Source organism: Haliotis rufescens, unplaced genomic scaffold (genome assembly GCF_023055435.1).
Source record: "Haliotis rufescens isolate VD_foot unplaced genomic scaffold, xgHalRufe1.0.p SCAF_5, whole genome shotgun sequence".
NCBI lineage: Eukaryota > Metazoa > Mollusca > Gastropoda > Lepetellida > Haliotidae > Haliotis > Haliotis rufescens.
In genome coordinates, this window is record NW_025964223.1 from 42,337,905 (window position 1) to 42,355,065 (window position 17,161).

At 41.5% G+C, this 17,161-nt stretch overlaps 1 protein-coding gene across 1 annotated transcript; it reads left to right on the forward strand.

Annotated features, from left to right (window-relative positions):
- Positions 1–11,091: 11,091 nt before the first annotated feature.
- On the forward strand, positions 11,092–16,666 carry LOC124140093. Its single transcript, XM_046507447.2, has 4 exons — positions 11,092–11,273; positions 12,269–12,338; positions 15,321–15,454; positions 16,413–16,666. The coding sequence occupies exons 1-4, from the start codon at positions 11,144–11,146 to the stop codon at positions 16,484–16,486; spliced, it is 408 nt and encodes a 135-aa protein (XP_046363403.2). The 5' UTR covers positions 11,092–11,143; the 3' UTR covers positions 16,487–16,666.
- The last annotated feature ends 495 nt before the right edge of the window (positions 16,667–17,161 follow it).

The window sequence follows — 17,161 nt, forward strand, 5'->3', positions numbered from 1 at the left end:
TGTCACAGCAGACTCTAATCAGTAAACTGACAGCAATGTCACAGCAGACTTCAATCAGTTAACTGACAACAATGTCACAGCAGACTCTAATCAGTAAACTGACACAATGTCACATCAGACCATAATCAGTAAACTGACGACAATTTCACAGCAGACTATAATCAGTTAACTGACAACAGTGTCACAGCAGACTATAATCAGTTAACTGACAACAATGTCACATCACACTATAATCAGTTAACTGACAACAATGTCACAGCAGACTCTAATCAGTAAACTAACAATGTCACAGCAGATTATAATCAGTTAACTGACAGCAATGTCACAGCAGACTTCAATCAGTTAACTGACAACAATGTCACAGCAGACTCTAATCAGTAAACTGACAGCAATGTCACAGCAGACTTCAATCAGTTAACTGACAACAATGTCACAGCAGACTCTAATCAGTAAACTGACACAATGTCACATCAGACCATAATCAGGAAACTGACAACAATTTCACAGCAGACTACAATCGTAAACTGACAACAATGTCACACCAGACTACAATCGTAAACTGACAATGTCACAGCAGACTATAATCAGTAAACCGACAACAATGTCACAGCAGACTCTAATCAGTAAACTGACAACAATGTCACAGCAGACTCTTATTAGTAAACTGACAATGTCACAGCAAACTATAACCAGTAAACCGACAACACTGTCACAGCAGATTATAATCAGTAAACTGACAACAATGTCACAGCAGACTCTTTCCAGTTGATTGTCAACAATGTCACGGCAGACTTTAATCAGTAAACTGACAACAATGTCACAGCAGACTCTAATTAGTAAACTGACAATGTCACAGCAGACTATAACCAGTCAACCAACAACACTGTCACAGCAGATTATAATCAGTAAACTGACAACAATGTCAAGGAAGACTACAATCAGTAAACTGTCAACAATGTCACACCAGACTACAATCGTAAACTGACAATGTCACAGCAGACATAATCAGTAAACCGTCAACAATGTCACACCAGACTACAATCGTAAACTGACAATGTCACAGCAGACATAATCAGTAAACCGTCAACAATGTCACACCAGAATACAATCGCAAACTGACAATGTCACAGCAGACTATAATCAGTAAACCGACAACAATGTCACAGCAGACTATAATCAGTAAACAGACAGCAATGTCACAGCAGACTATAATCAGTAAACTGACAGCAATGTCAAGGAAGACTACAATCAGTAAACCGTCAACAATGTCACACCAGACTACAATCGCAACCTGACAATGTCACAGCAGACTACAATCAGTAAACCGTCAACAATGTCACACCAGACTACAATCGCAAACTGACAATGTCACAGCAGACTATAATCAGTAAACTGACAACAATGTCACAGCAGACTATAATCAGTAAACAGACAACAATGTCACACCAGACTATAATCAGTAAACTGACAACAATGTCACAGCAGGCTATAATCAGTAAACAGACAACAATGTCACAGCAGACTACAATCAGTTATCTGACAGCAATGTCACAGCAAACTATAATCAGTAAACAGACAACAATGTCACAGCAGACTACAATCAGTTATCTGACAGCAATGTCACAGCAGACTATAATCAATAAACCGACAACAATGTCACAGCAGACTCTTTCCAGTTGATTGTCAACAATGTCACGGCAGACTTTAATCAGTAAACTGACAACAATGTCACAGCAGACTCTAATTAGTAAACTGACAATGTCACAGCAGACTATAACCAGTCAACCAACAACACTGTCACAGCAGATTATAATCAGTAAACAGACAACAATGTCACAGCAGACTACAATCAGTTATCTGACAGCAATGTCACAGCAGACTATAATCAATAAACCAACAACAATGTCACAGCAGACTCTTTCCAGTTGATTGTCAACAATGTCACGGCAGACTTTAATCAGTAAACTGACAACAATGTCACAGCAGACTCTAATTAGTAAACTGACACAATGTCACATCAGACCATAATCAGTAAACTGACGACAATTTCACAGCAGACTATAATCAGTTAACTGACAACAGTGTCACAGCAGACTATAATCAGTTAACTGACAACAATGTCACATCACACTATAATCAGTTAACTGACAACAATGTCACAGCAGACTCTAATCAGTAAACTAACAATGTCACAGCAGATTATAATCAGTTAACTGACAGCAATGTCACAGCAGACTTCAATCAGTTAACTGACAACAATGTCACAGCAGACTCTAATCAGTAAACTGACAGCAATGTCACAGCAGACTTCAATCAGTTAACTGACAACAATGTCACAGCAGACTCTAATCAGTAAACTGACAGCAATGTCACAGCAGACTTCAATCAGTTAACTGACAACAATGTCACAGCAGACTCTAATCAGTAAACTGACACAATGTCACATCAGACCATAATCAGGAAACTGACAACAATTTCACAGCAGACTACAATCGTAAACTGACAACAATGTCACACCAGACTACAATCGTAAACTGACAATGTCACAGCAGACTATAATCAGTAAACCGACAACAATGTCACAGCAGACTCTAATCAGTAAACTGACAACAATGTCACAGCAGACTCTTATTAGTAAACTGACAATGTCACAGCAAACTATAACCAGTAAACCGACAACACTGTCACAGCAGATTATAATCAGTAAACTGACAACAATGTCACAGCAGACTCTTTCCAGTTGATTGTCAACAATGTCACGGCAGACTTTAATCAGTAAACTGACAACAATGTCACAGCAGACTCTAATTAGTAAACTGACAATGTCACAGCAGACTATAACCAGTCAACCAACAACACTGTCACAGCAGATTATAATCAGTAAACTGACAACAATGTCAAGGAAGACTACAATCAGTAAACTGTCAACAATGTCACACCAGACTACAATCGTAAACTGACAATGTCACAGCAGACATAATCAGTAAACCGTCAACAATGTCACACCAGACTACAATCGTAAACTGACAATGTCACAGCAGACATAATCAGTAAACCGTCAACAATGTCACACCAGAATACAATCGCAAACTGACAATGTCACAGCAGACTATAATCAGTAAACCGACAACAATGTCACAGCAGAATATAATCAGTAAACAGACAGCAATGTCACAGCAGACTATAATCAGTAAACTGACAGCAATGTCAAGGAAGACTACAATCAGTAAACCGTCAACAATGTCACACCAGACTACAATCGCAACCTGACAATGTCACAGCAGACTACAATCAGTAAACCGTCAACAATGTCACACCAGACTACAATCGCAAACTGACAATGTCACAGCAGACTATAATCAGTAAACTGACAACAATGTCACAGCAGACTATAATCAGTAAACAGACAACAATGTCACACCAGACTATAATCAGTAAACTGACAACAATGTCACAGCAGGCTATAATCAGTAAACAGACAACAATGTCACAGCAGACTACAATCAGTTATCTGACAGCAATGTCACAGCAAACTATAATCAGTAAACAGACAACAATGTCACAGCAGACTACAATCAGTTATCTGACAGCAATGTCACAGCAGACTATAATCAATAAACCGACAACAATGTCACAGCAGACTCTTTCCAGTTGATTGTCAACAATGTCACGGCAGACTTTAATCAGTAAACTGACAACAATGTCACAGCAGACTCTAATTAGTAAACTGACAATGTCACAGCAGACTATAACCAGTCAACCAACAACACTGTCACAGCAGATTATAATCAGTAAACAGACAACAATGTCACAGCAGACTACAATCAGTTATCTGACAGCAATGTCACAGCAGACTATAATCAATAAACCAACAACAATGTCACAGCAGACTCTTTCCAGTTGATTGTCAACAATGTCACGGCAGACTTTAATCAGTAAACTGACAACAATGTCACAGCAGACTCTAATTAGTAAACTGACACAATGTCACATCAGACCATAATCAGTAAACTGACGACAATTTCACAGCAGACTATAATCAGTTAACTGACAACAGTGTCACAGCAGACTATAATCAGTTAACTGACAACAATGTCACATCACACTATAATCAGTTAACTGACAACAATGTCACAGCAGACTCTAATCAGTAAACTAACAATGTCACAGCAGATTATAATCAGTTAACTGACAGCAATGTCACAGCAGACTTCAATCAGTTAACTGACAACAATGTCACAGCAGACTCTAATCAGTAAACTGACAGCAATGTCACAGCAGACTTCAATCAGTTAACTGACAACAATGTCACAGCAGACTCTAATCAGTAAACTGACACAATCTCACATCAGACCATAATCAGGAAACTGACAACAATTTCACAGCAGACTACAATCGTAAACTGACAACAATGTCACACCAGACTACAATCGTAAACTGACAATGTCACAGCAGACTATAATCAGTAAACCGACAACAATGTCACAGCAGACTCTAATCAGTAAACTGACAACAATGTCACAGCAGACTCTTATTAGTAAACTGACAATGTCACAGCAAACTATAACCAGTAAACCGACAACACTGTCACAGCAGATTATAATCAGTAAACTGACAACAATGTCACAGCAGACTCTTTCCAGTTGATTGTCAACAATGTCACGGCAGACTTTAATCAGTAAACTGACAACAATGTCACAGCAGACTCTAATTAGTAAACTGACAATGTCACAGCAGACTATAACCAGTCAACCAACAACACTGTCACAGCAGATTATAATCAGTAAACTGACAACAATGTCAAGGAAGACTACAATCAGTAAACTGTCAACAATGTCACACCAGACTACAATCGTAAACTGACAATGTCACAGCAGACATAATCAGTAAACCGTCAACAATGTCACACCAGACTACAATCGTAAACTGACAATGTCACAGCAGACATAATCAGTAAACCGTCAACAATGTCACACCAGAATACAATCGCAAACTGACAATGTCACAGCAGACTATAATCAGTAAACCGACAACAATGTCACAGCAGACTATAATCAGTAAACAGACAGCAATGTCACAGCAGACTATAATCAGTAAACTGACAGCAATGTCAAGGAAGACTACAATCAGTAAACCGTCAACAATGTCACACCAGACTACAATCGCAACCTGACAATGTCACAGCAGACTACAATCAGTAAACCGTCAACAATGTCACACCAGACTACAATCGCAAACTGACAATGTCACAGCAGACTATAATCAGTAAACTGACAACAATGTCACAGCAGACTATAATCAGTAAACAGACAACAATGTCACACCAGACTATAATCAGTAAACTGACAACAATATCACAGCAAACTACATAGTAAACTGACAACAATGTCACAGCAGACTACAATCGTAAACTGACAACAATGTCAAGGAAGACTTCAATCAGTAAACCGTCAACAATGTCACAGCAGACAACAATCGTAAACTGACAATGTCACAGCAGACTTTAATCAGTAAACTGACAACAATGTCACAGCAGACCACAATCGTAAACTGACAATGTCACAGCAGACTTTAATCAGTTAACTGACAACAATGTCACAGCAGACTCTAATCAGTAAACTGACAACAATGTCACAGCAGACAATAATCAGTTAACTGACAACAATGTCACAGCAGACTCTAATCAGTAAACTGACAGCAATATCACAGCAGACTCTTTTCAGTTAATTGTCAACAATGTCCCGGCAGACTACAATCAGTTAACTGACAACAATGTCACAGCAGACTCTTATCAGTAAACTGACAACAATGTCACAACAGACTATAATCAGTTAACTGACAACAGTGTCACAGCAGACTCTTTTCAGTTAATTGTCAACAATGTCACAGCAGACTATAATCAGTAAACTGACAACAATGTCACAGCAGACTCTTTTCAGTTAATTGTCAACAATGTCACGGCAGACTACAATCAGTTAACTGACAACAATGTCACAGCAGACTCTTATCAGTAAACTGACAACAATGTCACAGCAGACTCTTATCAGTAAACTGACAACAATGTCACAGCAGACTCTTTTCAGTTAATTGTCAACAATGTCTCGGCAGACTATAATCAGTAAACTGACAACAATGTCACAGCAGACTCTTTTCAGTTAATTGTCAACAATGTCACGGCAGACTATAATCAGTAAACTGACAACAATGTCACAGCAGACTCTAGTCAGTAAACTGACAGCAATTTCACAGCAGACTCTTATCAGTAAACTGACAACAATGTCACAGCAGACTCTTTTCAGTTAATTGTCAACAATGTCTCGGCAGACTATAATCAGTAAACTGACAACAGTGTCACAGCAGACTCTTTTCAGTTAATTGTCAACAATGTCACGGCAGACTATAATCAGTAAACTGACAACAATGTCACAGCAGACTCTAGTCAGTAAACTGACAGCAATTTCACAGCAGACAACAATCGTAAACTGACAACAATGTCAAGGAAGACTACAATCAGTAAACCGTCAACAATGTCACACCAGACTACAATCGTAAACTGACAACAATGTCACAGCAGACTATGACCAGTAAACCGACAACAATGTCACAGCAGACTCTAATCAGTAAACTGACAACAAATTCACAGCAGACTACAATCGTAAACTGACAACAATGTCACAGCAGACTACAATCGTAAACTGACAATGTCACAGCAGACTATAATCAGTAAACCGACAACAATGTCACAGCAGACTACAATCAGTAAACTGACAACAATGTCACACCAGACTACAATAAGTAAACCGACAACAATGTCACAGCAGACTACAATCGTAAACTGACAACAATGTCACAGCAGACTCTAATCAGTTAACTGACAACAATGTCATAGCAGACTCTAATCAGTAAATTGGCACAATGTCACATCAGACTACAATCAGTAAACTGACAACAATTTCACAGCAGACTACAATCGTAAACTGACAACAATGTCACAGCAGACTACAATCGTAAACTAACAACAATGTCACAGCGGCCTATAACCAGTAAACTGACAACAATGTCACAGCAGACTCTAACCAGTAAACCGACAACAATGTCACAGCAGATTATAATCAGTAAACCGTCAACAATGTCACACCAGACTACAATCGTAAACTGACAATGTCACAGCAGACTATAATCAGTAAACTGACAACAATGTCACAGCCGACTCTAATCAGCAAACTGACAACAATGTCAAAGCAGACTCTAATCAGTAAACTAACAACAATGTCACATTAGACTATAATCAGTAAACTGACAACAATATCACAGCAGACTACAATAGTAAACTGACAACAATGTCACAGCAGACTACAATCGTAAACTGACAACAATGTCACAGCAGACTATAACGAGTAAACCGACAACAATGTCACAGCAGACTCTAATCAGTAAACTGACAACAATTTCACAGCCGACTACAATAGTAAACTGACAACAATGTCAAGGAAGACTACAATCAGTTAACCGTCAACAATGTCACAGCAGACTACAATCGTAAACTGACAATGTGACAGCAGACTCTAATCAGTAAACTGACAACAATTTCACAGCCGACTACAATCGTAAACTGACAACAATGTCAAGGAAGACTACAATCAGTAAACCGACAACAATGTCACACCAGACTACAATCGTAAACTGACAACAATGTCACACCAGACTACAATCGTAAACTGACAATGTCACAGCAGACTACAATCAGTAAACCGTCAACACTGTCACAGCAGACTATAATCAGTAATCTGACAACAATGTCAAGGAAGATAGCCTGCAAATACTCATCCTGGATCTGGCAGATCAACGGTAGGTAGCAAGAGGGGCATCTACGTGCGTATTTGACACCCCCGGGGTCGATTCCTAACAGTCATCAGCGACGAATGTCTTATAGCATATGGTTAGTCAACAGACAGCCGACAGGCGACTCAGGCCCATGGAATTAGGGCTTAAAGATCTTACAGGGGATAAATATTCATAGTGCAATATCTCTGTACGAGATTGAGACGGACCCAGAGTGTACGTCGTTGGCAGCGACGTGACTGGCAGAGGGTCGATGAAATCAGGTTTTGTCTGTTCAGAGCTTATGGAAGAAAGAGTGTTTACCGCCGAAGGGGAGATCGGACGGCGGCTTGTTGCATTCAGGAGGTCGTGTCATATAGTGGATGGGGTGCTATGGCGTGATGAGCTATTTGTGGGCACCACTGGTCATCATTAATGGAAATGTGACAGCTCAGCATTACATGGATGACATTCTTCGTCTGACTGTCCTACCGTTTCTACAACAGCTGTCACGTTGTGTCCTTTAACAGCATGACAACACCAGGCCCGAATCGTACAGACCTTCCTTGCAGCCAACACGCTCCCCAGACATGGAACACCTTTGGGATGTCATGGATCGTAGTGTTCGACAGCGACCACATCCTCCAGCCAACCGACAAGAACTGATCCAACCCCTCCAAGAAGAATGGCGACGTATCCCATCAGACGTCATCAGGCGACTGATTTTTTCTGTGGCGGAGAGTTTTTACGCTCTGTAGGAAAACAGTTTGTTACATTTCTGAACATAAGTTCGATTCATATTAAAAGCAAGGGTATTACAATTCATATGCAAAACCTCTCAGCTGGTCTCACTTATAACGTAGTACCTCCCACAAGGTTACTATGAGATAGCAAGATACCTACAATACCATTAGCATATGTAGCAGTAGTTTTAAAAGCAGACAGAAAAGTCCTTGTTTTCCGATAGATTTCTCGTCAGCATGTTTTCTGCCACTCATATTTATCAGAAATGAAGTTGCAATAAATACTGCCACACACCACTCACCCCCAAACGTCTCAGGCCTGCATCACTTCGGGCTTTCCTCCCACATTAACCTGATAAAACTGGAATACTGTTCAAATCGGCATTAAATCGAACTAACTCACTCACTTAGTACAGTGGTGAATGGGTTCGAGGTATTTATCATAATAGAATGTGGATATAAATAACTGCTCTCCATTGTCGAGGATGGGTAAATGAATTGAATTGTTAGGTTAAAATATAGAACTATATATACATCATGTCAATATGTCTCCCTGTGGGAGATCCAATGCCCACAGTGCCTAGTGAGTGCAGTCCTGGCCGACTTAATGTGTCTCCCTGTGGGAGATCCAATGCCCACAGTGCCTAGTGAGTGCAGTCCTGGCCGACTTAATGTGTCTCCCTGTGGGAGATCCAATGCCCACAGTGCCTAGTGAGTGCAGTCCTGGCCGACTTAATGTGTCTCCCTGTGGGAGATCCAATGCCCACAGTGCCTAGTGAGTGCAGTCCTGGCCGACTTAATGTGTCTCCATGTGGAAGATCCAATGCCCACAGTGCCTAGTGAGTGCAGTCCTGGCCGACTTAATGTGTCTCCCTGTGGGAGATCCAATGCCCACAGTGCCTAGTGAGTGCAGTCCTGGCCGACTTAATATGTCTCCCTGTGGGAGATCCAATGCCCACAGTGCCTAGTGAGTGCAGTCCTGGCCGACTAAATGTGTCTCCCTGTGGGAGTTCCAATGCCCACAGTGCCTAGTGAGTGCAGTCCTGGCCGACTTAATGTGTCTCCCTGTGGGAGTTCCAATGCCCACAGTGCCTAGTGAGTGCAGTCCTGGCCGACTTAATGTGTCTCCCTGTGGGAGTTCCAATGCCCACAGTGCCTAGTGAGTGCAGTCCTTGCCGACTTAATATTTCTCCCTGTGGGAGATCCAATACCCACAGTGCCTAGTGAGTGCAGTCCTGGCCGACTTAATGTGTCTCCCTGTGGGAGATCCAATGCCCACAGTGCCTAGTGAGTGCAGTCCTGGCCGACTTAATGAGGATCCACGTGGTAACACATGTGTCACCTGGCTGATCGAGCGTCATCTGGTGCAGACTCAATTACAGGCGAACCCCGTTATCTCGAACTTAGCGCGAACCCAGATCCAACCCTCTAAAAATTCCATGGCGTGTGTCATTTCTTAGATTTGGTCTCGTATTATCGCAAATATGTACAAACCTCTCGGGCATCGCCTCACCTCTGTACAACCTCTATATAACCTCCTTTCGAATGGTCCAACAATTGAAAAGGGCTTTCGAAAAGCTAACGCAAGCCCTTACAACAGCCCCCATCCTTGCATATCCCGACTAAAACAAACCCGTCATCCTCGCAACTGATGCATCTCAAACTGCAATAGGTTACATTGTAGGTCAACTTGATTCTCATGGCTTAACTTGGATTGATATCGTTAATTCATGTCTTTTGACCATACAAGAAGCTTCCTGTTCTGTTTTTAGGAACAAACAATGTTGATTGGTAGCATTTTTCTTGGTCTTCCATAAGTAAGGATATATGATGCTAAATGGTTATTTCCCATCACAGTCAACAACTGTTATGGCAGCTTGAAAGGAAGATTTGAAATGATTATTAATAAATAAGGTTACAGGCATATTGTCTCTCTGACAAAGTTATGACTTTTTATTGAGGCTGAGGTTTTTATATTTACACAAAATTATGATCCGGGTACCCATTCAATGCTGGGTGAACAGATGCACATTTGAAGTGTCACGTGCACAGGTAGCCAACCACACGTGTCGACAGTTGTGTTTCGGGTGAATGAACGTATTAGTGTATCCACCATCTGGTCATCAACCATCGGGTTCTTCTGAGTGCACTGGAACCACGGTGAATGTATTGTACAGAACGGGTAGTGACAAAACTGTAGAGACCAATTGAGAGCTTAACCGTATGTATTACTTTTACATGACCCATTTTCCCTCACAACGCCAGTCGCCCAACCAATGAATGACTGTCCAAACTAAGGCATGCCCGGCACCGCTTCGCCAACAGCACTTCCCCCAATCTCAAGTTGATTCGTGTATGTCGTCAAAAGAAAGCTCCTATGGGCGTGTGTTTATTCGAATAGGACTGCCCAGCAGCATGCTATGTCGAAGGCCAGACTAAGTACTGCCAACACAGTGCTGGTCATCTACGCATTGTTTACTACCTAAACACCACTGTTTATTTTTGGGTATTTCGAATACAAGCAGCCAAAGCTGGTTGATGTTCTGTAAAGGCAACTATGGAAACGCCAAACAAATAGGATGCCACTTCTGTATAAAGATCCAGCGGTTCCCGACACAAGATCACTCCGCTCCGACACTGATCCAGAACTGATCCAACCACCAGCCACAATGACCATGAAGTGTGTTCTTCTTGCTGTTTGCGCACTGGGTAAGTTAATTCTACCTGTATACAGTTTTCAAGATGGCTGCCTGCCCGCTTGCACAATGCCAGTGACATTTAGATTGGGCTGGTAACATTTTCGTAAAGCTGCCCGACTGTCAAGTTGAAACTGTAGCCAATACATATTTATTTCTAAAGTCAGTTGAGGCGGTTTTTAATGTCACTTTGTTTTCAGTTCATTGTTTATCGCTTTTGAGCTTGTTAAATATTATAAGGACTTGCAAAAATTTTTGTTATCAAATTCTTCTAGCCAGTGAACATTGAAAACTAATTCATACAATGCATGTATATATGTGTGATTCTTTAATTCCCTTTGGTGTTTACTTAGGAGACAATCACTGTATGTACCCCGAGCCGGTTGGCATTGGTAAAAAGTTCCGCATTTCCAAGAGGGTATTTTGAATTTGTACCTTTCTATCAGTGGGCTATTTAGGGGAAATGCGCCGTTAGGAACAAGACAGAAACGAGTATCTCAATGCAAGGGATGATGAAATAGCACAACGAGTAGTTAATGTTATATAATCTATCAAATTATGTATCGTCTTTAGCAATATTCCATATTTCTCTTTGTTTAGTATCTTCACGGTTTGGGTTAATATCTAAACATATTACATTAAAAAGACTTCACAACAGATCGGGAATAAAATGACATTCGTGTAAACAAAGTTAGGCACAACCCTTAGGGGCCCTGTTCCATATCATAGATCTTCTTTTTGACATAACTGTAGGAATAGGTGATTTTCGGTCTCTTTTAGGGCAAGGTCATAGATCAGATACATACATGTTTGTGAACATAGAATACAATATAACGTGACAGGTTAAATACAGGGGTTTGCAATAATCACATAATCTGCAATAATGTCCATGGTGCAATGCTATGGATTTATTATTTATCATTTATGGGGGCATTTGTCAAAGATATCGGTTGTCTGAGCGACGTTTTGGAAATGTGCTAATGTTTGTCGTTTTTTAATATTTTCTAGCTGTACTTGTCACCTACTGCCATGCTGCTTGTGTCAGTGCTCCTGAGTGTGGTGCCAGTACCACCTGCGCGTAAGTTGCAATTTTAATTTTCATGATTGGAATCAATGGTTGTCGGAATCGTCTTCGTCCCCAATACCTGTTTTATGTGTTATCTTATTTGACAAAATTGCTTGTGTCACAATCGAAGAAGGGGGATATGGTTGGCACAGTCGTCTAAGGCGCCGGAATTTGTAGTGCAGAGTTGCAAGCCATAAACCTACGATCATGGGTTCGAATCCGGTCCGCTCTGATTGTTTTTAGTTCCTCAGCACTTTACGTCTGAGACCTGCATCATTCCGGGTTTTCCTCCCACATCTTCCCTAGGCAAGGACGTTAACTGAATATAAATGTCCAGTTTCCACCCTTGCATATCTTCCCGAGGCAAAAAAGTCCGCTAGCCATTTTATCAAAGTCGTGTGTCCACCCTTGCCACGTCAAGCCAACTTCCCTGTGTTAAATAGGATTGGATTAGCGTACATATCGATAGTCCAATCAGAGAACGTTTTGCACAAAATCAACATCCACGACTGGTACATATTTGTACGAAAGTGATGTAACACTGCCTGCCTTTGCTCACATGTCTGTTTCATCTTCCAACCCTTCAACGATTGCCTGTGTCTGTATATTAGGGATGAAATCGCGAATGTTTTCGTTATCTGATCGACTAGGTGGTCGCCTTTGGTAGTCGCTATCTTTGTGAAGCCTTTCGAGATAAGAACAGCGATTTGATTGGATAACGCGCTTTCATTACAAAGGGCACATCTCGGATCGAGACATAAAAAGTAGCTTTGATGTGGTGTAGAACCTAAGATTTAATATAGGCCATGGGACACGCTTGCCTCGGGAAGATGACGCTTGCTTAACTAGGCTGGAATCCGGAGTTACGTTGTGACTGGTCTAACGATTCTATGCAAAGTCCAATCAAAATCGCTCAACGAACTAGACACCCGGTTTTTAAACAACGATTTTCACGTGTAGATTTCGGGATTTTTAAAGCATGTATAACGCAAACTGGGCCTCGACAGATATTTTCCTAATCTTTTCAAATTTTTAATCAAGGTGCTCAAGTGATTTGATGCACATCGCGAGGCAAGGCCCGTTTAATTACAATACCGATCTTGATAATCGGTCAAATCGTCATGGCAGGGCATGGCCATTGGTTTGAAGCAATTGCAAGTGATGTGAGAGGTGGAATCTGATAGGTCAATGGGAGAGACATAGAAGGGAAATAATTCGTGATAACCACTGGTGGCGCTACGATCGAGCCTACAAAGTCCATCATAGTTCAGCAAAGGTGGAAACTGGACATTTATAAGGAAGGGAATCTATTGGTGTCAACTTCTTTATTATGGGGAACACAACGTTTCAGAGTACATCAGTTCTCCTTCATCGGGTAAATTAAGGCTATGAGGCAGACAGCATATATATGTGAGAACAACAAAAGTTATAAGATAACTAAAGGTAGAAACTTAACAAGGAAACCAACAGATCAAGAACGCCTCATCAAGAACAAAGACATCATAGATGTCAGCTTTTTAAGCGGCAAGTCCATCAAGACCCATCTACAAGCCAATTGCAGAGGCACAAGTAGTGTAAGTCTCAACCGCTGAGGATGTATATACCAGATCCCCTGCAACTGTGGCCATCAGTACATTGGAGACACCTTCAGACCCCTCAGCAGCAGACTCAAAGAACATCAGACCTCTGTCAACAAACTAGACCTGAAATCCGCCATTTCCGAACACGTCCTCAAGAACCAGGACCGTAACTTCATGTGGGATGCCACAAAACTCCTGTCTACCAACACCGACAACTTGCGACAAAGAAACCTACAAAAACTCATTGACATCAGAAGACACCAGCCAGCCATGAACCGTGACCAGGGAACATATCTGCCTGGTGCTTGGCGCTTATTGCTTTGAACTTTCTCAGTGCCAATTATCTAGCTCGCTTCCATTTACCCATTGTTATTTTTATTCCTTAACCTATCCGTGCTATTACCCTCGTCCTCCCGTTTGCCCACTGTCCATTGCCATTTACCCATCAGTGATATTTAAGTCCTGGCTTCTAGTTGTCCATAACAATTAGCGCTAATTACTGTAAAGTCTTGGCTTCTGTTGTCTTTTTCTATCGGCGCCAATTATCTGTTGGTTTCCCTTGTTAAGTTTCTCCTTTCGTTATCTTCTTACTTTTGTTGTTCTTACATGTATATATGTATGCTCTCTGCGTCATATCTTTCATTCGCCTGATGAAGGAGTAAGCTTATACTCCAAACCTTGTGTTCCTCATAATAAAGAAGTTGACATCCATAAATTCTCTTCCTTATGTGTATCACTTCTAAATGCCTTTCAAAGACTGGACATTTATAGTCAGTTGACTCCATTTCCCCGGGCAGATAGCTGACACGCCGCTGAACTATTGTTAAAAGTGGCGTTAAACCCAACTCACTCACTCCAGCAAGAAAGCAAATGGGAACAATAAAGACTATGCATTGTTGGTATTTGTAGAAGATGTAAACATTTCTATATGGATATTTACAGGCCGCCGTCTTATGACAGGCAACAAACAAACACTTATTTTTAAGACGAATGGTGTGAGGGGCGGGTGCTACCGGTGGGGCAGGGCATGCACACCTGGTGTCGTCACTGATTTCCAGCGATCCATTCGTAGCATTTTTCACCGCTATGTTTGCCTTTTACACCCAGTGAAATCTGTTTGGGCAGATAACCAAGACTATCTGCCCTCTGGCATTCTACGAGAAGTTGCAGATGTGTTGTTTCAATCGTTATGTCACCGCTATCGTAATTCTATGTAAAGGTTTTAGGAACCTGAACAACGAACATTTGTCTGTGCCTGATTTATGGTATTTAACGTCGCATCATGAATGTTGTACTAATTATGCATTGTGAGTAACGAAGGCAAAACAACAGTTATGTGGCATGGAAGTATATGGCATCATCTCGTTTATTGTGTAACAGACAATTTAAGAAGTACTCGCTGTTGTTCTTCCAGGGAGGCTCTCACCTTCAAGACATGTGTTCTAACTGAGTACAACAAGTGCGCAACGGACGGCACAGAAGATGCAGCTAGACTTACTCTCTATGGCGTTTACGAACCCGCCTCTGTCACCTACAGCGCTGTGTGTGGTACGTATATTAACTTTCAGAATCGAGAATTGCACCCCGAACCACAGTCACCCCCATCACATCAAACCTGTGTTATGTCGAAGATAACTTCACACTAAAGCATGCTCATATTTAACTTTATATCTCCTTATTCACGTCTCCATCGGACCGTCTATCTGGTCATAGTCATCTTTCTATCTGTTTATAGTCACCCTTCTCTCTGTTCATAGTTACCCTTTCAACAGTTCCTATTTACCCCTTTATCGATTCATATTCATCACTCTACGTGTTCATAACAGACCATGTATTTGTTTGTATTCACCTTTCTATCTGTCTAATAATATTCAACCTTCTTTTTATTCATATTCACTGTACCATCGGTTCTTGTTCACTATCCTATCAGTTCATACTTACATCATTATCGGTGCGTTTTCACCCTCTGTTTGTTCATATTCACTCTTCTATCTGTTCAAACTCACCATTCTTAAACATGGTGTCGCATCAGGACTTTCCCGATTGTGCCACTTCGGAACATTCTCCATTGTGTCACATCGGGGCTTTCCCGATTGTGCCACGTCGGGAATCCAATCCTTAATTACAATAGCACTAACGAAAAAGGTAAACATCGTAAGGATTAAGACCGCCCCAGTGGTCTAGTGGTAGAGCGTCCGCCAGGAGAGCAGAAGGTCGATGCCCGCTTGAGTCATACCAAAGATGTTGAAAGATGGTACTTGTTGTTATCCTGCCTGGCGCTCGGCATCAAGGGGCTAAAACAAGGACTGGTCGGGTTGGGATATTCATGTTAAACTGCACTGTGGTATGTCAGCGGCCCAGCACTGTAAAATCGGCATTAGTCCGGACTAGTACAAGCAGCCATACACACGCTGCAATAATCATGGACGTGACGTTAAACCACTTTCACCTCACCTCAGCTTGTAAGCATTTATATTATTTAAAAAAACTTGCTGTTTTTTTCCAGGTGCTGAGGCTATTGCTTTCTCAGTGGTGACTGGAGTCATCGCGGTCATCGCCTCCTTCATGTTTTCTAAGTGAACACCCTCCCCCTCCTTCCCCTCCTCCACCGACAACGTCCTCCCTTCCTCCACCAACAATGTCCTGCCCTCCTCATCACGTCAAACATGCAATGACTGATGCCCGAGCATTGGAGTCCAGTGTGTCTGTGGCATCATGAACATGTGTCGTGGATTTATGTTAATAAATCAACCGATCGCACCATGTAGTTGTTGTTGTGTCGCCCCTACCATGTACGCATGTAGACACCTTAAACATACAGTGTGCTTAAGTGTCCTAAACACGTGTGGTTGGAGCGAATGTGACCACCGTAACTATACACACTGCTCGACTGGATCTCGCAGGTCTTTGAGGCATCGTGTAAGTAGCGCCATGTTTTCAACAATAGTTGTGAGTTAACTAGTAAACATTGTTTACACCGGTACATATTGATATTTGTCTATATAACATAACAGGATAAGCTGTCAGGGTTTGAGCAAAGGGAATAGTAAACACTTCCTTGTAGTCAGCAGTATGACAACAATGTCACGGCAGACTATAATGTCAGCAGTATGACAACAATGTCACGGCACCTTGTAGTCAGCAGTATGACAACAATGTCACGGCAGACTTTAATCAGTGAACTGACAACAATGTCACGGCACCTTGTAGTCAGTAGTATGACAACAATGTCACGGCAGACTATAATGTCAGCAG